At 51.4% G+C, this 18,134-nt stretch overlaps 1 protein-coding gene, 1 long non-coding RNA gene and 1 pseudogene across 4 annotated transcripts; 1 reads left to right on the top strand and 2 right to left on the bottom strand.

Moving 5' to 3' along the window:
- Positions 1-1,698: 1,698 nt before the first annotated feature.
- On the top strand, positions 1,699-3,548 carry LOC308359834 (nuclear receptor subfamily 2 group F member 6-like; annotated as a pseudogene). The gene is made up of 2 exons: positions 1,699-1,711; positions 2,174-3,548. The product of its transcript is annotated as a nuclear receptor subfamily 2 group F member 6-like (transcript).
- Positions 3,549-3,554: 6 nt separating this feature from the next.
- LOC308359860 lies at positions 3,555-11,687 on the bottom strand. Of its 2 annotated transcripts, XR_013968467.1 has the most exons (8): positions 11,572-11,687; positions 8,501-8,845; positions 7,986-8,115; positions 7,839-7,902; positions 7,051-7,233; positions 5,815-5,907; positions 5,438-5,627; positions 3,555-3,908 (listed from the first exon to the last, which is right to left on the bottom strand). It is a non-coding gene; the product is annotated as an uncharacterized lncRNA (long non-coding RNA). The 2 variants fall into 2 exon arrangements; XR_013968468.1 differs by lacking the exons at positions 5,815-5,907; positions 7,839-7,902 and adding an exon at positions 6,680-6,773 and having other exon boundaries at positions 7,986-8,102.
- Positions 11,688-13,093: 1,406 nt separating this feature from the next.
- LOC308359833 (thyroid receptor-interacting protein 11-like) lies at positions 13,094-17,446 on the bottom strand (the record flags this gene model as incomplete). Its single annotated transcript, XM_080831692.1, has 1 exon — positions 13,094-17,446. The coding sequence occupies one exon, from the start codon at positions 17,444-17,446 to the stop codon at positions 13,094-13,096; it is 4,353 nt and encodes a 1,450-aa protein (XP_080687818.1).
- Between the last annotated feature and the right edge of the window lie 688 nt (positions 17,447-18,134).

Below are 18,134 nucleotides of genomic sequence, written 5' to 3'. Positions count from 1 at the left end.
GCCACTGCTGCTGCTCCTGCGAACCCACCGTCTCAGCTTGTCCACCCTCCCCACCTGCTGGCCCCAGGCGCCACGAGAACAGTCTCTATGTCCCCCGTAGCAAGCTTGTGAGCTTCTGTTATGGAAATTTACAGTTGTATATAATACACACACACACTACACGCACACACGCACACACACACGATACAAACATACAGATAGATACACATACACACACCCAAGTACAGAGAATGGTATAAGGAACTCCCATCACTAACTTAAATAATTCTCAACACGCAGCCCATCCCCACAGCCCCCATAACATTTTGAAGCAAAGATCTTTTTTTTTTTAACAGATTTTATTTGTTTATTTGACCGAGAGAGATCACAAGTAGGCAGAGAGGCAGGCAGAGAGAGAAAGAGGGAAGCAGGCTCCCCGCCGAGCAGAAAGACCGACTCGGGACTCGATCCTAGGATCCCAAGATCATGACCCGAGCCAAAGGAAGTGGTTCAACCCACTGAGCCACCCAGGCACCCCTTGAAGCAAGTATCTTCATCCTATCATTTGACCCACAGCTACTTCAACATGTGTCTCCAGAACAGGGTTTCCCAACCTTGGCATTCCCCACATCTTGGGCCCCATCGTTCTTTGCTGAGGGCCCTGTCCTGAGCATACTACGATGCTTAGCAGCACCCCTGGTCTCCACACACCAGATGCGGAGAGCCTCTTCCTCACTCCTGCTTCTGACCACCGAATATGTCCTAGACGTTGCCAAACATCTCCCAGGGAACAAAACTGCCCTTGATGGACACACACATAGATATACCTACAAAACGATCATCACTCTTTAAACATTTCAAAATAATTTCTCAATATCATGACATGTCAAGTCACAGTGCAAATTGATCTGATTATCTCGTAAGTATTTTGACTCTCTGTATTTGTTAAATCCTGAGTGACAATAAGACCCATAGCTTGCCATTGGTTAACAGTTCTCACAAGCCTCTTTTAATTACAGGCCTCACTTTTTCCCTCCTCTTTCTTTAGCCTTGCCATTTATTTTCCTAAGACATCAGGTCCTGTAAGGGTGCCTGGGTGGCTCCGTTTGGCTAAGCATCTGACTCTTGATATCAGCTCAGGTCATGATCTCAGGGTCCTGGGATCCAGCCTCTCGTTGGGCTCCCTGCTCAGCGGGGAGCCTGCTTCTCCCTCTCCCTCTGCTGTTCCCCTGCTTATGCTCTCTGGCTCGTTCTCTGTTAAATACATAACATTTGAAAACAAAACAAAAAAACAGTCCATAACTTTTTAAAAAAATTTTTAATTTACTTTATTTTATTTTTTTAAGATTTAATTTATTTATTTGACAGACAGAGAGAGATCACAAGTAGGCAGAGAGGCAGGCAGAGAGAGAGGAGGAAGCAGGCTCCCTGCTGAGCAGAGAGCCCGATGCGGGGCTCAATCCCAGGACCCTGGGATCATGACCTGAGCCGAAGGCAGAGGCTTTAACCCACTGAGACACCCAGGCACCCCAATCCATAACTTTCTGACAAGAGCTAAGGGTGTAACACATCACAGCAAACATGCAGATCACGATATCCCAGAACCTGAAGGGCAGAGCCCTGCTAATTGTCATCAAACGTTAATTTATGGGTTCTCCCAAACTCGCTGAATGTTTTTTCAGATAATGGAAAGCCCAGTGCCAAAAAAGCTCTCAAGACATGCATCTAGATGGTAAACATGCTTGGTCCTTGTACCCTGGGGCCTATCCCAGAGGGCTCTGACTCCGTGAGTCTAGGGTAGGACATAAGCATCTGTCTTTTCTTTAAAAAATCCCCACAGGGGGCACCTGGGTGGCTCAGTGGGTTAAAGCCTCTGCCTTCGCCTGAGGTCATGATCGCAGGATCCTGGGATCAAGCTCTGCATGGAGCTCTGCATAGGGCTCTCTGCTCAGCAGGAAGCCTGCCTCCCCATCTCTCTGCCTGCCTCTCTGCCTACTTGTGATCTCTCTCTGTCAAATGAATAAAATCTTAAAAAAAAAAAAAAAAGTCCTTCATGCTTTTCGGGTTTGCACTGGGTTGGGTACAACTATTTAGTCTCTGCAATTCCAAACCCAAACTTCCCCCTACAATGTTTAGGCTGCAGACACAGGAAGGCATTGGAAACTGAGACAGAGAAGAACAGAAAAATTATAAGAACTATCCCAGAGAAAACCGGCTGCAGCGCAAGGCCGGATCCCAGGGTGGGCGGTGGAGAGGGCAAGCGAGGCTGGGGCCCTGCCTGAGGCCCCCGCAGGGAAGGTGCGGCCACAGAGGGGCGGTAGCTCCAAAGCGCTGGCCCCGGGGCCTTGGAGGCCCCCAGCGGCCTCCTCGGCCTCACCCTGGGGCACTGCCAGCGACACTGAGCCTGGCGAAGAAGAGCAGTCCGGCTGCAGGTGGACTGCATGGTGTGTGGGGACATGTCCAGCAGCAAGCACTACAGCATCTTCACCTGTGAGGGCTGCAAGAGCTTCTTCAAGCGGAGCACCCACAGCAACCGCAGCTGCACCGGCGGGTCCAACCGTGACTGCCAGATCGACCCGCATCACCTGTGCCAATACTGCCGCCTGAAAAAGTGCTTCGGGTGGGCACGAGGAAGGAGGCGGTGCAGCGCGGCCACATCCCGCACTCGCTGCCTGGCACCGTGGCGGCCTCCTCTGGCAGTCCCCGTAGCTGGGCGATGGTGGCCGCAGGCGGAGACGACTGCCCGGGGCAGCTGCTGCAAGCCGAGCCCTACCGCGGGGTGTCCAGGCGCTTTGGCGCGGGCGCGGTGCTGGGCACCGACAACGTGTGAGAGCTGGCCGCTCAGCCGCTCTTCAGCACCGTGGAGTGGGCTCCCCATGCCCCCTTCTTCCCAGAGCTGCCTGTGGCTGGCCAGGTGGCGCTGCTGCGCCTCGGCTGCAGGGAGCTCTTCCAGCTGAACGAGGCGCAGGGGGCACTGTCCCTGCACAGGGCGCACCTCCTGGCCGCCGCCCGTCTGCACGCCGGGCCCGTGGCCACGAGCGCGCCATGGCCTTCACGGAGCAGGTGAGCGCCGTCCAGGAGCAGGTGGACAAGCTGGGCCGCCTGCAGGTCGACTTGGCTGCCTCAAGGCCATCCCGCTCTTCACCCCTGAGGCTTGTGGCCTCTCCAACCCAGGGCATGTGGAAAGCCTGCAGGAGAAGGCACAGGTGGCCCTCAGAGAGTATGTGCAGGCCCAGTACCCGTCCAGGCCCCAGCACTTGGGGCGTCCACGACTCCTGGCCCTGCACTCCCTCCCAGCCTCCCTCATCTCCCAGCTGTTCTTCTTGCGCCTGGTGGGCAAGACGCCCACCCAGACGCTGATCCGAGACATGCTGCTGTCAGCAAGTACCTTCAATTGGCCCTACAGCTCTGGCCAGTGACTTCGCCGGGCCGGCCACGCCATGGCTGGGTCAGCACACCTCAAGGGACACGGATGCTTCGGCCTCATGCAGGGCTCCCAAGCGGAGGACCTTGGCTTCTCTCCTCAGACTCCTATTTTTTTTTAAAGACTGTGAAACGTTTCTATTTTTTTTTTTAAAGACTGTGAAACGTTTGTCTCCTCTGTTTGTTTGTTGTTGTTGTTGTTTTTAATGGTCACGAAACCAAAGAGAGTGATTGTCCAGGCCAGGCTCCAGCCTCGGCCTCCCCAGAACTCCTGCCCAGAATAGAGGGCCAGGGACCGAGGGGCCCATTCCTGGGAGAGCCTGGCGCTCAGCACCCCAAGCATGAACTTTTGGGGCCGGTGGGGTTGGCTTCCCTCGGGGGACAGCCTGGCTTCTGGACTAGAGGGGCCAGCGTAGTAATGTGCCAGGGAGATTGTCTGGATACGTAATCCATGTTGGACATTATATGATGAATGAATCAAGGCCAATAATAAAGATGTTTCCTACCTGAAAACAAAAACAAAACAGAACAAAAAACCTATCCCATACAGAGTCAAGAAAAGCCAAGCTCTACTTATACTACTTCTCTGTCCTTATTCTGGGTTTCAGTTACTCTACAATCAATTTACTTTAAGTAAGTAAGTTCGCACAAACGGTTACCAACAAATACTAAATAAATCAATGTATCAGGAAATTTTAAATACACCTAATTGGGACTTGGTACTGAAAAGCATTTTATTTCCCTCTCGTCATTTCAATGGCACTGCAGATTCTCCGGACAAATAACTGTTCATTTGAGAAAAATTATGTCTAATTCAACAGTGTGACACATGTGGTCAACAGCACCTGAACGCTGGAGGAGAAATGAAGTTGGGGGGAATCCATTTAAGTTCACAAATGTCACCACAGAGCCTCCACGTCTTCAAAACTTATCTACGTATTTATTGATTTCTTGAACCAACCACCACTGACACCTACTACATGTCAGACATGGCGCTAAGTGTTTTCTTAATGTTAAATATCATTTCATTTTTATAATCATCTATGAAGTGGGATTACTACCATCCCATTTCTCCCATCGGGAAACTGAGACGTCCAATGCTTTAGCAACACGGCCCGTAAGAGGCAGAGCTAGGATCTGCTTGGGTCTGGAACCCATGTTTTAAATCACTACGATTAGTTTCCAAGACCCTACAAAAAGTACAAGTCTTCACCCCAAACCTTGGTTTTCCCCACCCTACAGTCCCCAAGTGGCCCCAGCTTCAAGGACATTCTCTCAATTCCTTCAACAGTTCACACTCCTTCCCTGCTCTAACTGAACACCTTCCCACATCCGCCTTGATTTCTTAGCCTCCTGGTCTCAGCTTAAACATTATTCAGGAAATTACAAACTCTAAGGCACCCTGTATTTCTCAGCACTCAATGCAAAACAGTAATGATGAATTTCACGGGTCATTATTTCCTTCCTGTCTTTTCCAGCCAGGTGGGGAGTCCCTCACACATCCTGTCAGTCCTATTTATCATGTATTCCAATCACTGATACCCACAACCCACCCAAAAGGAAGGCCATTCCCCCTGCACACACACACACACACACACACACACACACACACACACACACACACACCCGACTGGCCTGATCGCAGGTGCACGGTGGGGATCCTGACAACCCATAGTGGAATGTAACCTACTCAAGAGGGAGAACGGAACTTCTCCCACGTCAACACTACACTTACTGGCTTCACATCGGTCTTCCAGCAGGACTCGAGCCCCAACAAGGCTGAAACCCCATCTGCCTGGTTCAGGCCGCATTTCCACTCCCGCTTTCTCCAGGCCCCCACGCACAGCACAGGGGACATAATTAGCAGCTCCATAAAGGAAGCCCCGTTCTGGGTTCTTCACAGCTGCGAAACGAGGGGCTCACGAGCTGACAGCGACCTTTTGGCAAACCAGTGTATTCCTGAGACACAGGCCCGCCTCCCAGCGAGGCCCCAGCCCCCGGGGACACGGGGCCCTGACACCAAGCCTACAGGTACCTCTGCGCAGAGAAGCATCTTCCCAAGGGCCGCTCACTCCCTCGTCCTCTGCGTCGACCTTGAGGAGGAAGTACAGGAGGTGAAAGAGGGCGTCCTCAGTCCAGTGGCCATGGGTCTGGAGGTTCTGAGGTGCTGCGCCCACAGGGCCAAGGAAGCAGGATCCAGAGAGCCAGGCAAGGCTCACAGAAGGCTGCAAAGCGGCAGTTGGTCTCAGTGACCCGCCCACATCAGCTATCCTTCCCGCTCATTGGTGCTATGCCCACACGCTGATTGGACAATTTCCCCGCTCCCTCGGCCTTCGGAATGCATCATTGGATAGCTCTCTGGGCCCCGCCCACGGAACCCTGGGCACACACGCTCTCCTTTCCCATTCCCACCTGGTAGGACCTGGGTCAAACCACCGCCTTCCTTCTCTGCTGCTGCTGTTTTCTGAGTTTGGCTTCTCTGAGCTCATCACAAGCTTTAGATGGCTGTAGTCAGTACAAAACCCAGCTTTCTCCCATGGAATTTCTTTAGCACGCTTTTCAATCAGATAGGCGGGGCACCCGGGTGGCTCAGAGGGTTAAGCCTCTGCCTTCCGCTGAGGTCATGATTTCAGGGTCCTGGGATCAAGCCCCGCATGGGGCTCTCTGCTCAGCAGGGAGCCTGCTTCTCCCTCTCTCTGCCTACTTGTGATTTCTGTCAAATAAATAAATAAAATCTTTAAAAAAAAAATCAGATGGGCATATTTGTGGGGACTGTTTCTGAGCTCTTTCCGCTATTATGTTCTATGTGTCTGTTCTTCTGCAAATACCACACAGGCTTCCTCATTATAACTACTAATAAATTCTGAAACTCCGTAGACTGTGTTCCCACATTAGTATTATTTTCAAAATTCTTTTTGAAACTACTCTAATTCCATTGTCTTTCATTTTAGAATATTTTAGAATTTTTTTTCTATCTCTACAAAAACAAACGAAGCTGACAGGATTTTGATAGGAATGGCATTAAATCTCTCTATCAATCTGGGGACAATTGACATCATGGCGATGCTTAGTCTTCCAAATCACAAACATGGTATATCTCTCCATTTATTTATATCTTTGACTTCCTATAACAGTGCTAAATAGCTTTCAGCATGTGATGTCTGGACAGGCACTGTTAGATTTATCCTGAAGTAGTTTCTTTGTACGAGTAATTGTGAACGTGTGTTTGATGGTGGAGCCTACATATTCATTGCTAGCATAGAGCAATACAACTTACCTTTACGTGTTTATCCTGTATACTGTTTCATTGTGAAATTCCATTATTAGTTCTAAGAAGAATGACTTTGTCATACCCTCTTGTGGCATAAGGCCTGAAATAAGATTCCGTATTAAGGGCTGTCTTGACACCTGGAAGGTCAAGGAGGGACTCAAATGGCATCATGCATGTTCTCCTCTCCCTCTTCCCTCACAGGCGAGGTCTCGTAACCAAACACCCTTCTCATCACGGGGACTAGCCATAGTGCCTATTGGTTTTTGGGGAGCAGCGTTCAGTTCCCTAGAAGCCCACTCAGTTCTCCAAGGAAGCTACTCACACCCTCCCATGGGAACCAGGACTTGCCACACCCTCTTGTTTCAAGCAAGTCTTGCCTTCCAAGGCCCTGCTGGTTCTCTCTGTTCTCACGTGTGATCTCTGTGCAGTCCTGCACGGTGTGTGGTATCCTCCTCCCCTGAAGTGTGAGCATATGTGACTGGTAAACTGTTGTCAATCACACATGTCGGGAGTCAGGGCATCCCCACAAGTCTGGAGCAGGAAACTCTCTCATTGGGTACCTGAGGAGAAGGTGATTAAAACAAGTGGCATCACAAACAGGCTGTCCCTATGTTAAATGAGGACGTGGGGGTCAGCTTGACCTGCTCCTTCGCTAACTAACTGGCTTCAGAGTTGACAGTCACGATCTGGGAGGGAACTGGCCATCGCTGGCCAGCTTGTGTGTTGGCTCGTGTTCTGAAATCTCACATGGAGGTCGCCATCCATTTCCAAACTAATGTTCCATCCTTGCCAACAAGGTGAGAATGAGTGAGAATTGACTGTATCTTGGGGGGAGGTGTCATCTATGTGACCTGCATGTGGCCTGTATTGGTCTCCAAGGCTACCCCCTGAGGTTGGCAACCACAGAACATGCTGACTGGTGTGCTTGAGTTCCAGGGACTGGGTGTTGGGCCAGTGCTTGATGCTGACGTCCAGATCCTATGGGGGAAAGCCCACCCCAAGCACAGTCCTGGGGGTGACCCTCTGTGTCGTGGGTGGAAAGGAGGGAGGCCCCGACCCCAGGGAAATGTAAGAATGGCTCCCTGGCTGCCTCCTGGGTCACTGTGGTTCAGGCGATGGGAGTGGCCTTGGTGGGCTCCTGACCTGCCTCTCCTCTCCCAGTTACCATGTGTATTCCTGAGCCCTCAGGGTTCTGAGGTGCGCATCCATGGCAGCCCAGGGTCCACGAGCTGATGAAAAACAGAAAAGTGGAGGGGGGGCTTCTGGTGTTCCACTTCCCTCCCAGTGCCAAACCCCTCACCAGCACACTTGCCTTTCTCGTAGTGTTGTTGCTCCCCAGCTCGTCGATGGCCTCATCTTGTGATCCAGGGACGTGAGGCTCTGACTCTGGCCATGGACAGAATGATTTTGCTGGCCGTGGACTCCAACCCTGGGGAGATGGACTGGCATTCCCACGGGAAGAGGACAGCCAGCTGTGGGCTGACCCACCCAGTCCCTTTCCCCATAAACACCCAGAACGTGTGCACCATGTGTGATTAGACGGGGACAGAAACCAAAACTCGCGACTTTACGTGGCTAGAAATGAAAATCTATCCTGAGGGAAGCTGTAGAGCGGGAAAAGCGGACAGGGGAAACAGTCCACACTGAGAGAAGGTAGGGCTGTAGCAGAAGATGGTTCTGCTCCATCAACGACTAGGCTGTGGGTCCTGTGCTCTTCCACGGACCAGTCCATTGCCTAAACCTGTTTGGTACAAGATCCTGATCCCCAGGGTTATGGGAGAAACATACGGGGGACCCCTTTGGCACACTGAGGGGATCAATTCCCACCTTGACTTACGCCAGGAGACTTGAAACCATACAACCATCGCCACGACAGAAGCTCCAAGGCTGACGATGCTGATTTGAGACTCTCTGGAAGAAAAAAACCGAGAAAGAGGAGCAGGGCAAAAAGACACTCCCCCACCCCACACGTATATCCAGGAAGACACAAACCCAAGCAAAGGAGGAGTGGAAGAGAGAAAATTGAATACAGGAGGCAGAACCCTCCCCCCACTGACTAATTTAAAATAGGTTCAAAATTGGACACAATTGTAAATCCAACATTTACAAGGGCACCTGGGTGGCTCACATGGTTAGTCATCTGACTTCAGCTCGGGTCTTGATCCCAGGATCCTGGAATAGAGCCCCATGTCAAGCTCCCTGCTGGGCAAGGAGTCAGTCTGCTTCTCCCTCTACCTCTCCCCCTGGGTCCTGCTCTGTCACACTTGCTCTCTCTCTCTCTCTCTCTCTCTCAAAGGAATACATAAAATCTTTTTTAAAAAAGGAAATCCAAAATTTACTAAAATAATTTAATTCGCAAAATTAAAAGGAGGCCGATTGCCTTCTGTGCCTCTACAACATAGGTTCTTTTTTTTTTTTTTAAAGATTTTTATTTATTTATTTGACAGACAGAGATCACAAGCAGGCAGAGAGGCAGGCAGAGAGAGAAGGAGGGGAAGCAGGCTCCCTGCTGAGCAGAGAGCCCAATGCCGGGCTCAATCCCAGGACCCTGGGATCATGACCAGAGCCGAAGGCAGAGGCTTTAACCCACTGAGACACCCAGGCACCCCAACAACATAGGTTCTGAATGAACTCTAATGTTGCTAAGATGCACCGGTTGGCTAACCTTCATGGACTTAATTCAAGTTCTGTGTATAGCAAGCATAATAACCATAGATTCTACCTTCTGTATTTAATGCTTTGACATCTCAGGCCTTGCTGACTTTGGAGGGACTGTCCCTGGCAGGCTTACTGGATTCCTAGAGATGCTCAACAGCTTGCCTACCGGCAATGCTTTCACATGTAAAGCAACCAATTCGGAACCTTTACCCCCAACCACCTCTTCTAAGAAACTCTTACTCTGGGCCACTATCCCCTGCCCTGATCACCCCAGGGGCAGGGACAGACTACTCCAGACAGACACCACTGTGTCCCGGAACCCACTGACATGGCACAAACTAGGCAGTCTTAAACGTGCTTACCCGGCCTCACCCGCCCCTTGCCATGGAAACCACAATAAAGGGTCTTGCCCCTATTGTCTGTCCCTTCACTCCCTCTTTCTCCTGACTGACCCTGGTGCTGCCCTGGGCGGCCCTCCATGGCTCTCAGGACCTCCTTTCTCGGGATCACGGAGTCTACAAACGCTTCTTGCGTTGTGAGAGTTACTTGTATATCTGCTTGTCTTACCATACCTGATTAAATAAACCCCTGTACCCTTAAAACACTTGAGACTCATGGGGGGCTCAGTGGGTTGAGCTTTTGGCTCGGGTCAGGATCTCAGGGTCATAAGATCGGGTCCCATGTCTGGCTATGTGCTCAGGGTGGAGTCCGCTTGGGATTTTCTCTCCCTCTGCCCTTCCCTCCCTGCCACCACCCCCTGCCCCTGCTCCTCGCTAGCTCTCTCTCTCTCTCTCCTGCTCTCTCCTTAAAATAAAGAAACAGAGTCATTATGAAAAACCATGATGGAGCCCAACAAATTTAAAGATGGTGAATATTTTGCTATTATAGATTTGGCCAATATGTTCTGTTCAGTGCCTATTTCAACATCCTCTCAGTCACACGTGCCTTGACCTTGAACGAGACACAATTTACCTTGTTATGCACAGGGCACCCAAACTGCTCTGCTATCACAGGCAAACTTTGTGGGCAGGATCTTACTGCATTCATCTTTCTCCAGGAACCTAGATGGGACATCACATTCAGGACATCCTACTGTGAGGATATTTGTTTGACAAACTTGTTAAGGACCTACAAGGGTGGCTCTGTCAGTTAAGTGTCTGCCTTGGGCTCAGGTCCTGATCTCAGGGTCTGACAACAAGCCTTGCATCAGGCTCCCTGATCAGCAGGAAGCCTGCTTCTCCCTCTCCCTCTGCCCCTACCAGCCCTTTGTACTCTCTCTCTCTCTGTCTTTCTCGCTCTCATGTTCTATCATGTCACTAAATAAAATCCTTAAAAAGAAAAAAGGACATAGAAGTCCAACATCTTGGGATGCCTGGGTGGCTCAGTTGGTTAAGCGGCTGCCTTCGGCTCAGCTCATGATCCCAGGGTCTTGGGATCGAGTCCCACATCAGGCTCCTTGCTCAGCAGGGAGCCTGCTTCTCCCTCTGCCTCTACCTGCCTCTCTGTCTGCCTGTGCTCACTCTCTCTGACAAATGAATAAATAAAAAATCTTAAAAAAAAAAAAAAGTCCAACATCTTTCAGTACTTTTTGGGTTCTGGAGGCAACATATTCCTTGTTGATAAATGTTTCAGAAGCCCATTTCAGCTGTTACTTGTCACTGAGCCCACGCTGAGGGGGGAGGGTCTCCCCTCAACAAAAGGCGCTAGGATCTGTGCAAGTGAAAATTACCTGTTGGGGGTGACTGGGTAGCTCTGTTGGTGAAGCGTCTGTCTTTGTCTCAGGTCCTGATCTCGGGATCCTGACATCGAGCCTGGCAGGGGGTTCCCTGCTCGGTGGGGAGCCTGCTTCTCCCTCTCCCTTTCAGCCCCTCTTCCAGCCAGAGCTCTCCCTTAACTACATAAATAAAAGCTTTAGAAAAAACCACCTGTTCATGCCCAGGTCAAAAGGCTGTAGCAGCCTCCTCTCCCGCTTCCTGGAATCCCTGGACCACCCATGCTATCTGTCCATTGTCCATGGGCTCCCAATGCAAGAAACGGCCCTCCTTGGCTCTGGGTTATAGACCATGAAAGCAGCACTTGCTGGCCTAGCACTGGGCTCTCCTGGAAACAGAGTCTCTCACAGGCTCTGAGCCTTCCTATCCAGCTGTCTATTATTCTCTGGGTCATGGCACCCCCACCAGCTTCATACAGTCACCAAGGCCTACTTGCTACAGGCTGAAGCCAAAGTCTGCATATCCTACCTGCAGGTGCAGGTGGCGGCTTCTGTCCACAGTGCGCTGCCAGATTCCATGGTGCTGGAGGACGTCAGCTCTTCCTTCCACCCCTTGGCCACCCAGGGATTCCCTTGGGATCAACTGCATGAACATCAATGGAAGTTAGTACATTTTGGGTTTCATGACCACATCTCCCTCCTGGTCACGTGACAGCTTCATGTATTAGAGAAGCACCTGTCCTATGCCTTAAGAGTCTCAGCATGAAATGGATGTCCATATATCAGAGTCCACTGTGATGGAAAGCCTGAGATTAAGATCCTATAGGAAGTGTTGTCTTGGCATCCGGTAACTTTGGAGGGCCTCAAATGGCCTCACTCCCATGTTTCCTTCCCACTCTGCTCCCACAGATCAGATCCCCTGGCCAACAAGCCCTCCTTAGCACAGGGACCAGGCACAGTTTCTTCCCAAGTAAGGTCCAGTTCCCTGACAGCCTGTGCAATGATCCAGCAAATGAAGATTTGAAGGGGCTTTTGAAGAAATGAACAAGGGAGTTGACCATGGACATTCCAGGGAAAAACCGCTTAAAGGCTAATCAAGAGGAGCTACTTATATAATTTAGGGTAGAACCATAAGCTTCTGGGTTTTCATTTAAAGAATAAGATGGAATTCATTCCCATTTCAAATGGTCCCTAAGGCAGAGTGATTTGGGGGAGGGGGTGGGAAAGCAAGTCAGAGAATAGTATACTCCTAAACAGGCAAACATACATAAGGCCTGAGAGAAATCAGGTTCTCCATAGCGTGCTTTTCCAGACAACAGAAAAGGAAATGATTTTTAAAAACCAGAAAATAAAAAATAAACAAAGAGAAATGAGACTTACCTGGGAAAAGCGAACTTGCATTTTTTTTTTACCTTATATTCATCTTGTACTTTCGTGCTATTCACCTCGTTTCCCAATGATGAGTGTGTGCTCGTATACCTGATACATTTGGAACACTAAAACAAGTTGATGTGTTCTCTACATAAGGTATACATAGACACCTGGCCCTTGTGAAAACCTTAAAGCATTACAAACATTGTTGGAAGAATCCTTTGACCACAGCCTCCAAGCCCAGCAGTGTCGACTCTCCTACAAAAGTCAGCACTGCTGTGGCATCTGGGTGGCTCAGTCTGTTAACGGTCTGCCTTTGGCTCATGTCATGATCCCGCGGTCCTAGGATCAGGTCACAGGTCAGGATCCCTGCTCCATGGGGACCCTGCTTCTCTCTCTCCCTCTGATGCTCCCCCTGTATGTGTGCCCTCAATTTCTGTCAAAAAAAAAAAAGTAAAATCTTAAAAAAAAAAAAAGTCACCAGTGTTTTCACTTTGGTGAATACTTCTGCAGTCATTAAGAGACCCCTTATTTGTTAAGTCATAAAAGAATATGTGTCTTGAGCTGAAAGCAAAACCGTGAACATTTGACATTTTGAAAAAGGACATTAGGGGATAAGGTAGACACACAGAGTGACTTGGGATCTTCAAAGCGTGGTCTCACTCTGGCTTGACAATCGTCTATTTCTTTGAGAGGTCTTTGGCCGCCATTCCAACCTTCTCGGCAGGTGACAGTATATGCGGCATGTACGTGGGTAAAGCATCAGTGACAGCACTTAGAAGAAGGTGCTCCGATCCAACCATTTCCAGTCCAGGTGGGTTGATAAGAGACACAGCTGTGGTGCGGGGCTTGACATCTTTTTTGGGGGGTGTGGATCCCAGGGTAGCGTTCAGTCGTGGTGGGCCTTGTTGCTTAGGCACTTTTCCCCTCCCTCCTGAATCTGGAGGCTTCATGTCATGAGCAGAGGGTTTGGGCGGTGGAAAAGCTGATTGAGATTCCGCTTCTAGAAACTGGAGGAAAAGTCCTGAAAAAGAATGCTTGGCCACAGCTTGGTGATCTGGCTTCGCAGGTGTGTTGGGGGCGCTTTTGGATCCAGGCCCCCCAGTCACCCCGCCGGGCACACCCGCGGGCTCTTGGCTGCGCAGCTGCCGCAGCTGGTCTTCTCGGATCCCCAGCGTGCTTGCCATCAACCTCAACGCTTCCTGCCGTTCCGCATCAGCTGCCTGCAAAGATCCCACGAAGAGTCTCCTTAGGAGGCTTTTGTCCACCATTCCTTCCAACTGACTTACTAAGGTCATCAGTTTCTTCTGTGTGTCCTCCAGTATCTCCTGCTGGACCTCATTCTGTTTCTTGAACTCTTGGAGTTGGTCTTCCTTCACCTCCAAGTCGGCATTTGTTTGATGCAATCGTCCCTGTAACGACATCACTTTTCCTTCCAGGGCGTCTGCCTTTTCCCTCCACTCGGCCAGTTCCAGCTTGAGGTTCGCTAGTCTTCGATCACAGTGCCTTCCCTCTTCCTGGGAGGCGGCGAGCCGGAGCACAGCTTCCTCCTGCTGGGTGACCACGTGCAACTGCTCCCGCAGCGACTCTACCTGCAGACTGGCTCCGTGGCTGGCCTTTTCCATGGCCGCGGAAGACAAAACGAGTTTTCCCTGCAAGACCGTCACTTCCTCTCTTAGCTGAGCCACTTGGTCTTCCGAGGCCAAAGCTTCCCAGTGACGAGAATCTTGGGCGTCTGCAGCGAGGTGCCGCTCTCTCTCCAGCTCCTGGCTTAGGAGCAATTCTCTCTCACGTAACTGGTGAACCTCCTTCTGGAGGGCACAGGCTTCCCTCTCTTTCTCTGTCAGTGCCAACTCGATGTCATCTCTCTCCTGTTGACACACAGCTGCCTTTTCCTGCATTGACCGAACGGCGTCGACGAGCCGGTTCAATTCTCTGGTCTCAGCCTCTTCTTTCTCTTGCAACAGTTGCTCCAACGTGAGTACCTTCTCTTTCGTCCCAGCATGCTGGGATGCCTCCTCTCGCCGCATCACTGAAAGCAGCCGATTTGTCTCTTGCATCGCCTGATTTTCCATTTCCTCTTCTCTAGATCTTTCCACAATCTTTGCATTTTCCTCTTTCAGCCTACACACATCCATTTCGAAATCTGCTATCCTCTCCTTCAGATTGGTGACTGCCTGCCTCAGCAGCTCATTCTCACTCAGCTGGCCCCTGAGCTTCTCCTGTAAAGAAAGCAGCTCCTCACTTTTCGCTTGGATTTGGAGCTCCTGAGCCTGAAGGGAGTTTTGAAGAACGGCCGGTTTCTCCTTCCGCTGCTCCATGTGGGAATCGCAATCGCTGTGTTCCCGGGGTTTGCCTTCTCCTTCCCCCGTGGCAGCCCCTGAAGCAATCCATCTCTGCTGATCCTCCCGGAGGGTTCGAATCATTGGATCTTTTCCTTGCCCTGATTTTCTGAGCTCCTCTACCTCCTCTCGGAGCACCTGAGAAGACTCACTCACTAGGTCAGATTTCGTGGCCTTCAGGGAGTCGGCTGCCTCTGCGGAGTCGCTGGAGGGCTGGAGGAAAATCGCGTCAAGGTTCCCTAAAAGGAGGTCCTTGGCATTGCAAAGCTCCCCGATGCGGAGCTGAAGTTGGGCCAGTTCCTTCTCTAGCTCTTGGAAGTTTATTTCATGGCCTTGGCAAGTTTGGATCTGGTCAAGAGAGGCTGTCTGCGGTTTCAAGACGTTCTCGCTGTTGGTGCAAGCCCACGCCCGGAGCTGTCGCAGATCTCTCTGAAGCTGGGGTGACTCACGCTTCAGATTTTGGACCGTGGTCAGCACCTGCTCTTTCCACTCCTCCATGATCTTCACTCGCTGTGTTAACCTGTCCCGTTCCTGTAGAAGTTGCTGGAACTGATCGATACGAACTCCTCGAACCTCATGACCAGTGCTGGGTGTTTGTAGGATCGTCAATAAAGTCTGGCATTTCTGACTTAACGCATCCACTTCCAGGTCTTTTTCTTGAATGATGTGTGACAAGTTCCGAATCATTTCTCTCAACACCTCCTGGATGCTGCTTTCCATTCTCGTGGCCAGTTTTTGATTTTCCTCTTGCATCCTCTGGAGGTCTGCTTCCCTGGCAGCAAGTCGATCGGTCATTTCGTGATAGTCCCTTTTCAGATTGCTATTCTCCCTCGTCTTCTCATTTAGGACGGCCAAGACCCGTTCGCTTTCCAAAGCACACTCTTGCAATTGCCGCTGAAGGTGTTCCACGTGCCTGTTCTGGCTGTCAGAAGCCGCAGAGATGCTGCTGGAAAGACCCTGAATCTCCACATCCTTTTGCTGGATAATCCGAGTGAGTTTCCCGATCTCCTCTTTGGAGAGCCGATCCACCTGCTCGGTCAGTCGGATGTTCTGTTCAGTGAGAAGCTGCAGCTCCAGTTCCTGTTCTTGGATTCCTTGGACTAATCTTTGAATTTCGGCTTTAGATGGATCACGCTCTTCACTTCCGTTCTCTCTGGGGAGAGGCTGGCTTGCTCGCACTTCCTCATCCTCACAGGCTTCTCTTGGAATTTGCCGGCTTTTGTCAGGCAACTGGGCTTTCAGCTCTTCTAGTGCCACTTGCAGATTCCGAAGCATCTCGTCTTTCGCTGCGAGGAGCTGAGCGTGTTCAGTGTTCATCTCCTCCTGCCGGTGTTGAAGACGGTCCACTTTCTCCTTCTCCTCCTGTAAGGACTGAAGCACTGCTCTCTTCCCCTGCTGCTGGTTGTGAATGATCTTCTGTTGTTCTTTGATTTCCTCCTCGAGATCATCTTTTACCTCGTGGAGCTGAAAGACCTCACACTCTAGCTCTACGATCTCCTCTAGGACTTTAGGGTCAACCACGGGGACAGCAGGACTCTGTTGTGTGAGGCGCCCCAGGTCTTCGTCCACGTGAGGATGTTCGTCTGTCATGGATGGGAGACGCATGTCTTTGTCCTCCACGGATGCGGGTAAGGTGTCATGGCTTCTTAAGGTTTCGGTCGACTTACCGAATTCCTCCCGAAGCTCTGGCCTTTCTCTAAGTTCTTTGATGTACTGGTCTTGCTCTCCGATGTACTCTGTCAATTGCTTCTGCTCCTCCAAAGCAAAGGACAGCAGTTCTTTCGTTTCCTGGTGGTCGGCGTCCACCTGCTCCATCCTCTTTCGGAGGTGTAGTATCTCCAGGTCTTTCTGTTGGCCGAGCTGGATGAATCGTGCATTATCTACTGGGGACCAGTCTCTGAGACTTCGCTCAGACTTCTCTTCGAACAGCTTCTTTTCGGCCCGACACAGTTTTGCCACTAACCGTCCTTTCTCTATTTTTAAAGCCCTCACGGCAATGTTGTTCTTAAGAGAATCCTCGTTGTTGCGCAGAACTGATTCCTCCAGCTGATGTCTTGCATCTTGGAGCTCGTGAACCAACTTTTGCTTTTCTGCTCGGAGATCTGAAGCAAGGTTGTTCAAACTGTCGTTCAGCTGCTGCATTTGGGTAAGTTGTTGCCTCAACCTTCTGAGCTCCATTTCCCTTTCCTCAAGAAGGTCATCGTTCACGTTCCCGGCAGCGTCTTGGTTTTGTAGGTCTTCCATCCGTCGTTCATAGTCCATCAGTTGTTTGCGGTGCTGGTCAGTGAGGTCTGCAAGCTTCTGCTGGTGGACGTTTTGCAACACCGCCACTGCCAGCTGATGTTCGTCCATCTCCCGCATCCGCTGCTGCTCTAGGTCCCTGATGTGGCTCTTCAGTCGCCACACTGTTTCTGGGTCGATGGTATTTAGTCCCTGGGTGGAACACGGGCACAAAGTCTTCCAATGAGTCACTTCAGCCTCCAGGGTTTCAGTCTCACGGAGGCGTCTATTGATCTGTGCCTGGGATGAGATGACATCAGCCAAATCCGTGGCATCCCCAGGGAAAGTCCCTTTCCCCAGCACATGTGTGTGAGTATCAGAGATGTCCCTGGTCAAAGAGGTCTGGCTGCTGTCCAAGGCCCCTAGGGAATGGCCTAGGCCACAGCCCAGGCCACCAGCCCAGGAGAACATCTGGCGGTCAAACAACTGCCCTGGTCCGCGGTGAGAAAGCGTCCAGTCCAGTCGGACTACCCCGCCAAGTGTCACAGAACCCCTGCCTGCGCGAGGCTAAGAATCAAAAGCCAACTGCCGTTGCCAGGCAGCGCCTGCGTGGCCCTCCCTTACCCCCACCTCGCGTGCGCTCCCGCGCTCCCGCGCTCCCCCTGCTCCCGCGCTCCCGCGCTCCCGCGCTCCCCCGCTCCCGCGCTCCCCCGCTCCCGCGCTCCCCCGCTCCCGCGCTCCCGCGCTCCCCCGCTCCCGCGCTCCCCCGCTCCCGCGCTCCCGCACGCCACTGCTGGGCAGGTAGTTCCAAACAGCCAAGGCCCTCTGGCCACTGGTCTGGGTCCCAGCCGCTCATGCTTGCAACTTCCCACACCAGGCCTGGGCCTTTGCCCTCCTTCCCCTGCTTTGCTGGCTGTCCTGGGGGGCCCCTAGTGCATGCCTCTGCCTGACTGCCCCCAGGTGCCTGCCGCCAAAAATGCACCTGGCCCTCGACTTCCCCCTAAGTGGGATCACAGTACACAAAGTCCAGCTGCATGAGCTTTCCACGCAATAGTATCTTTTTCATTGAGGTGAAAAGTACAGTCACACGCATCCATCCAGCTAGGAGAGAGGATCCTCGGTGCAGTTCACGGATGTCTACACCAGCGCAGACAACGGA

This window comes from Martes martes (assembly GCF_963455335.1).
Source record: "Martes martes genome assembly, contig: SUPER_18_unloc_1, whole genome shotgun sequence".
Classification (NCBI taxonomy): Eukaryota; Metazoa; Chordata; class Mammalia; order Carnivora; family Mustelidae; genus Martes; species Martes martes.
The sequence above is the reverse complement of the archived record's forward strand: the minus strand, read 5'-3'. Positions and strand labels throughout refer to the sequence as shown.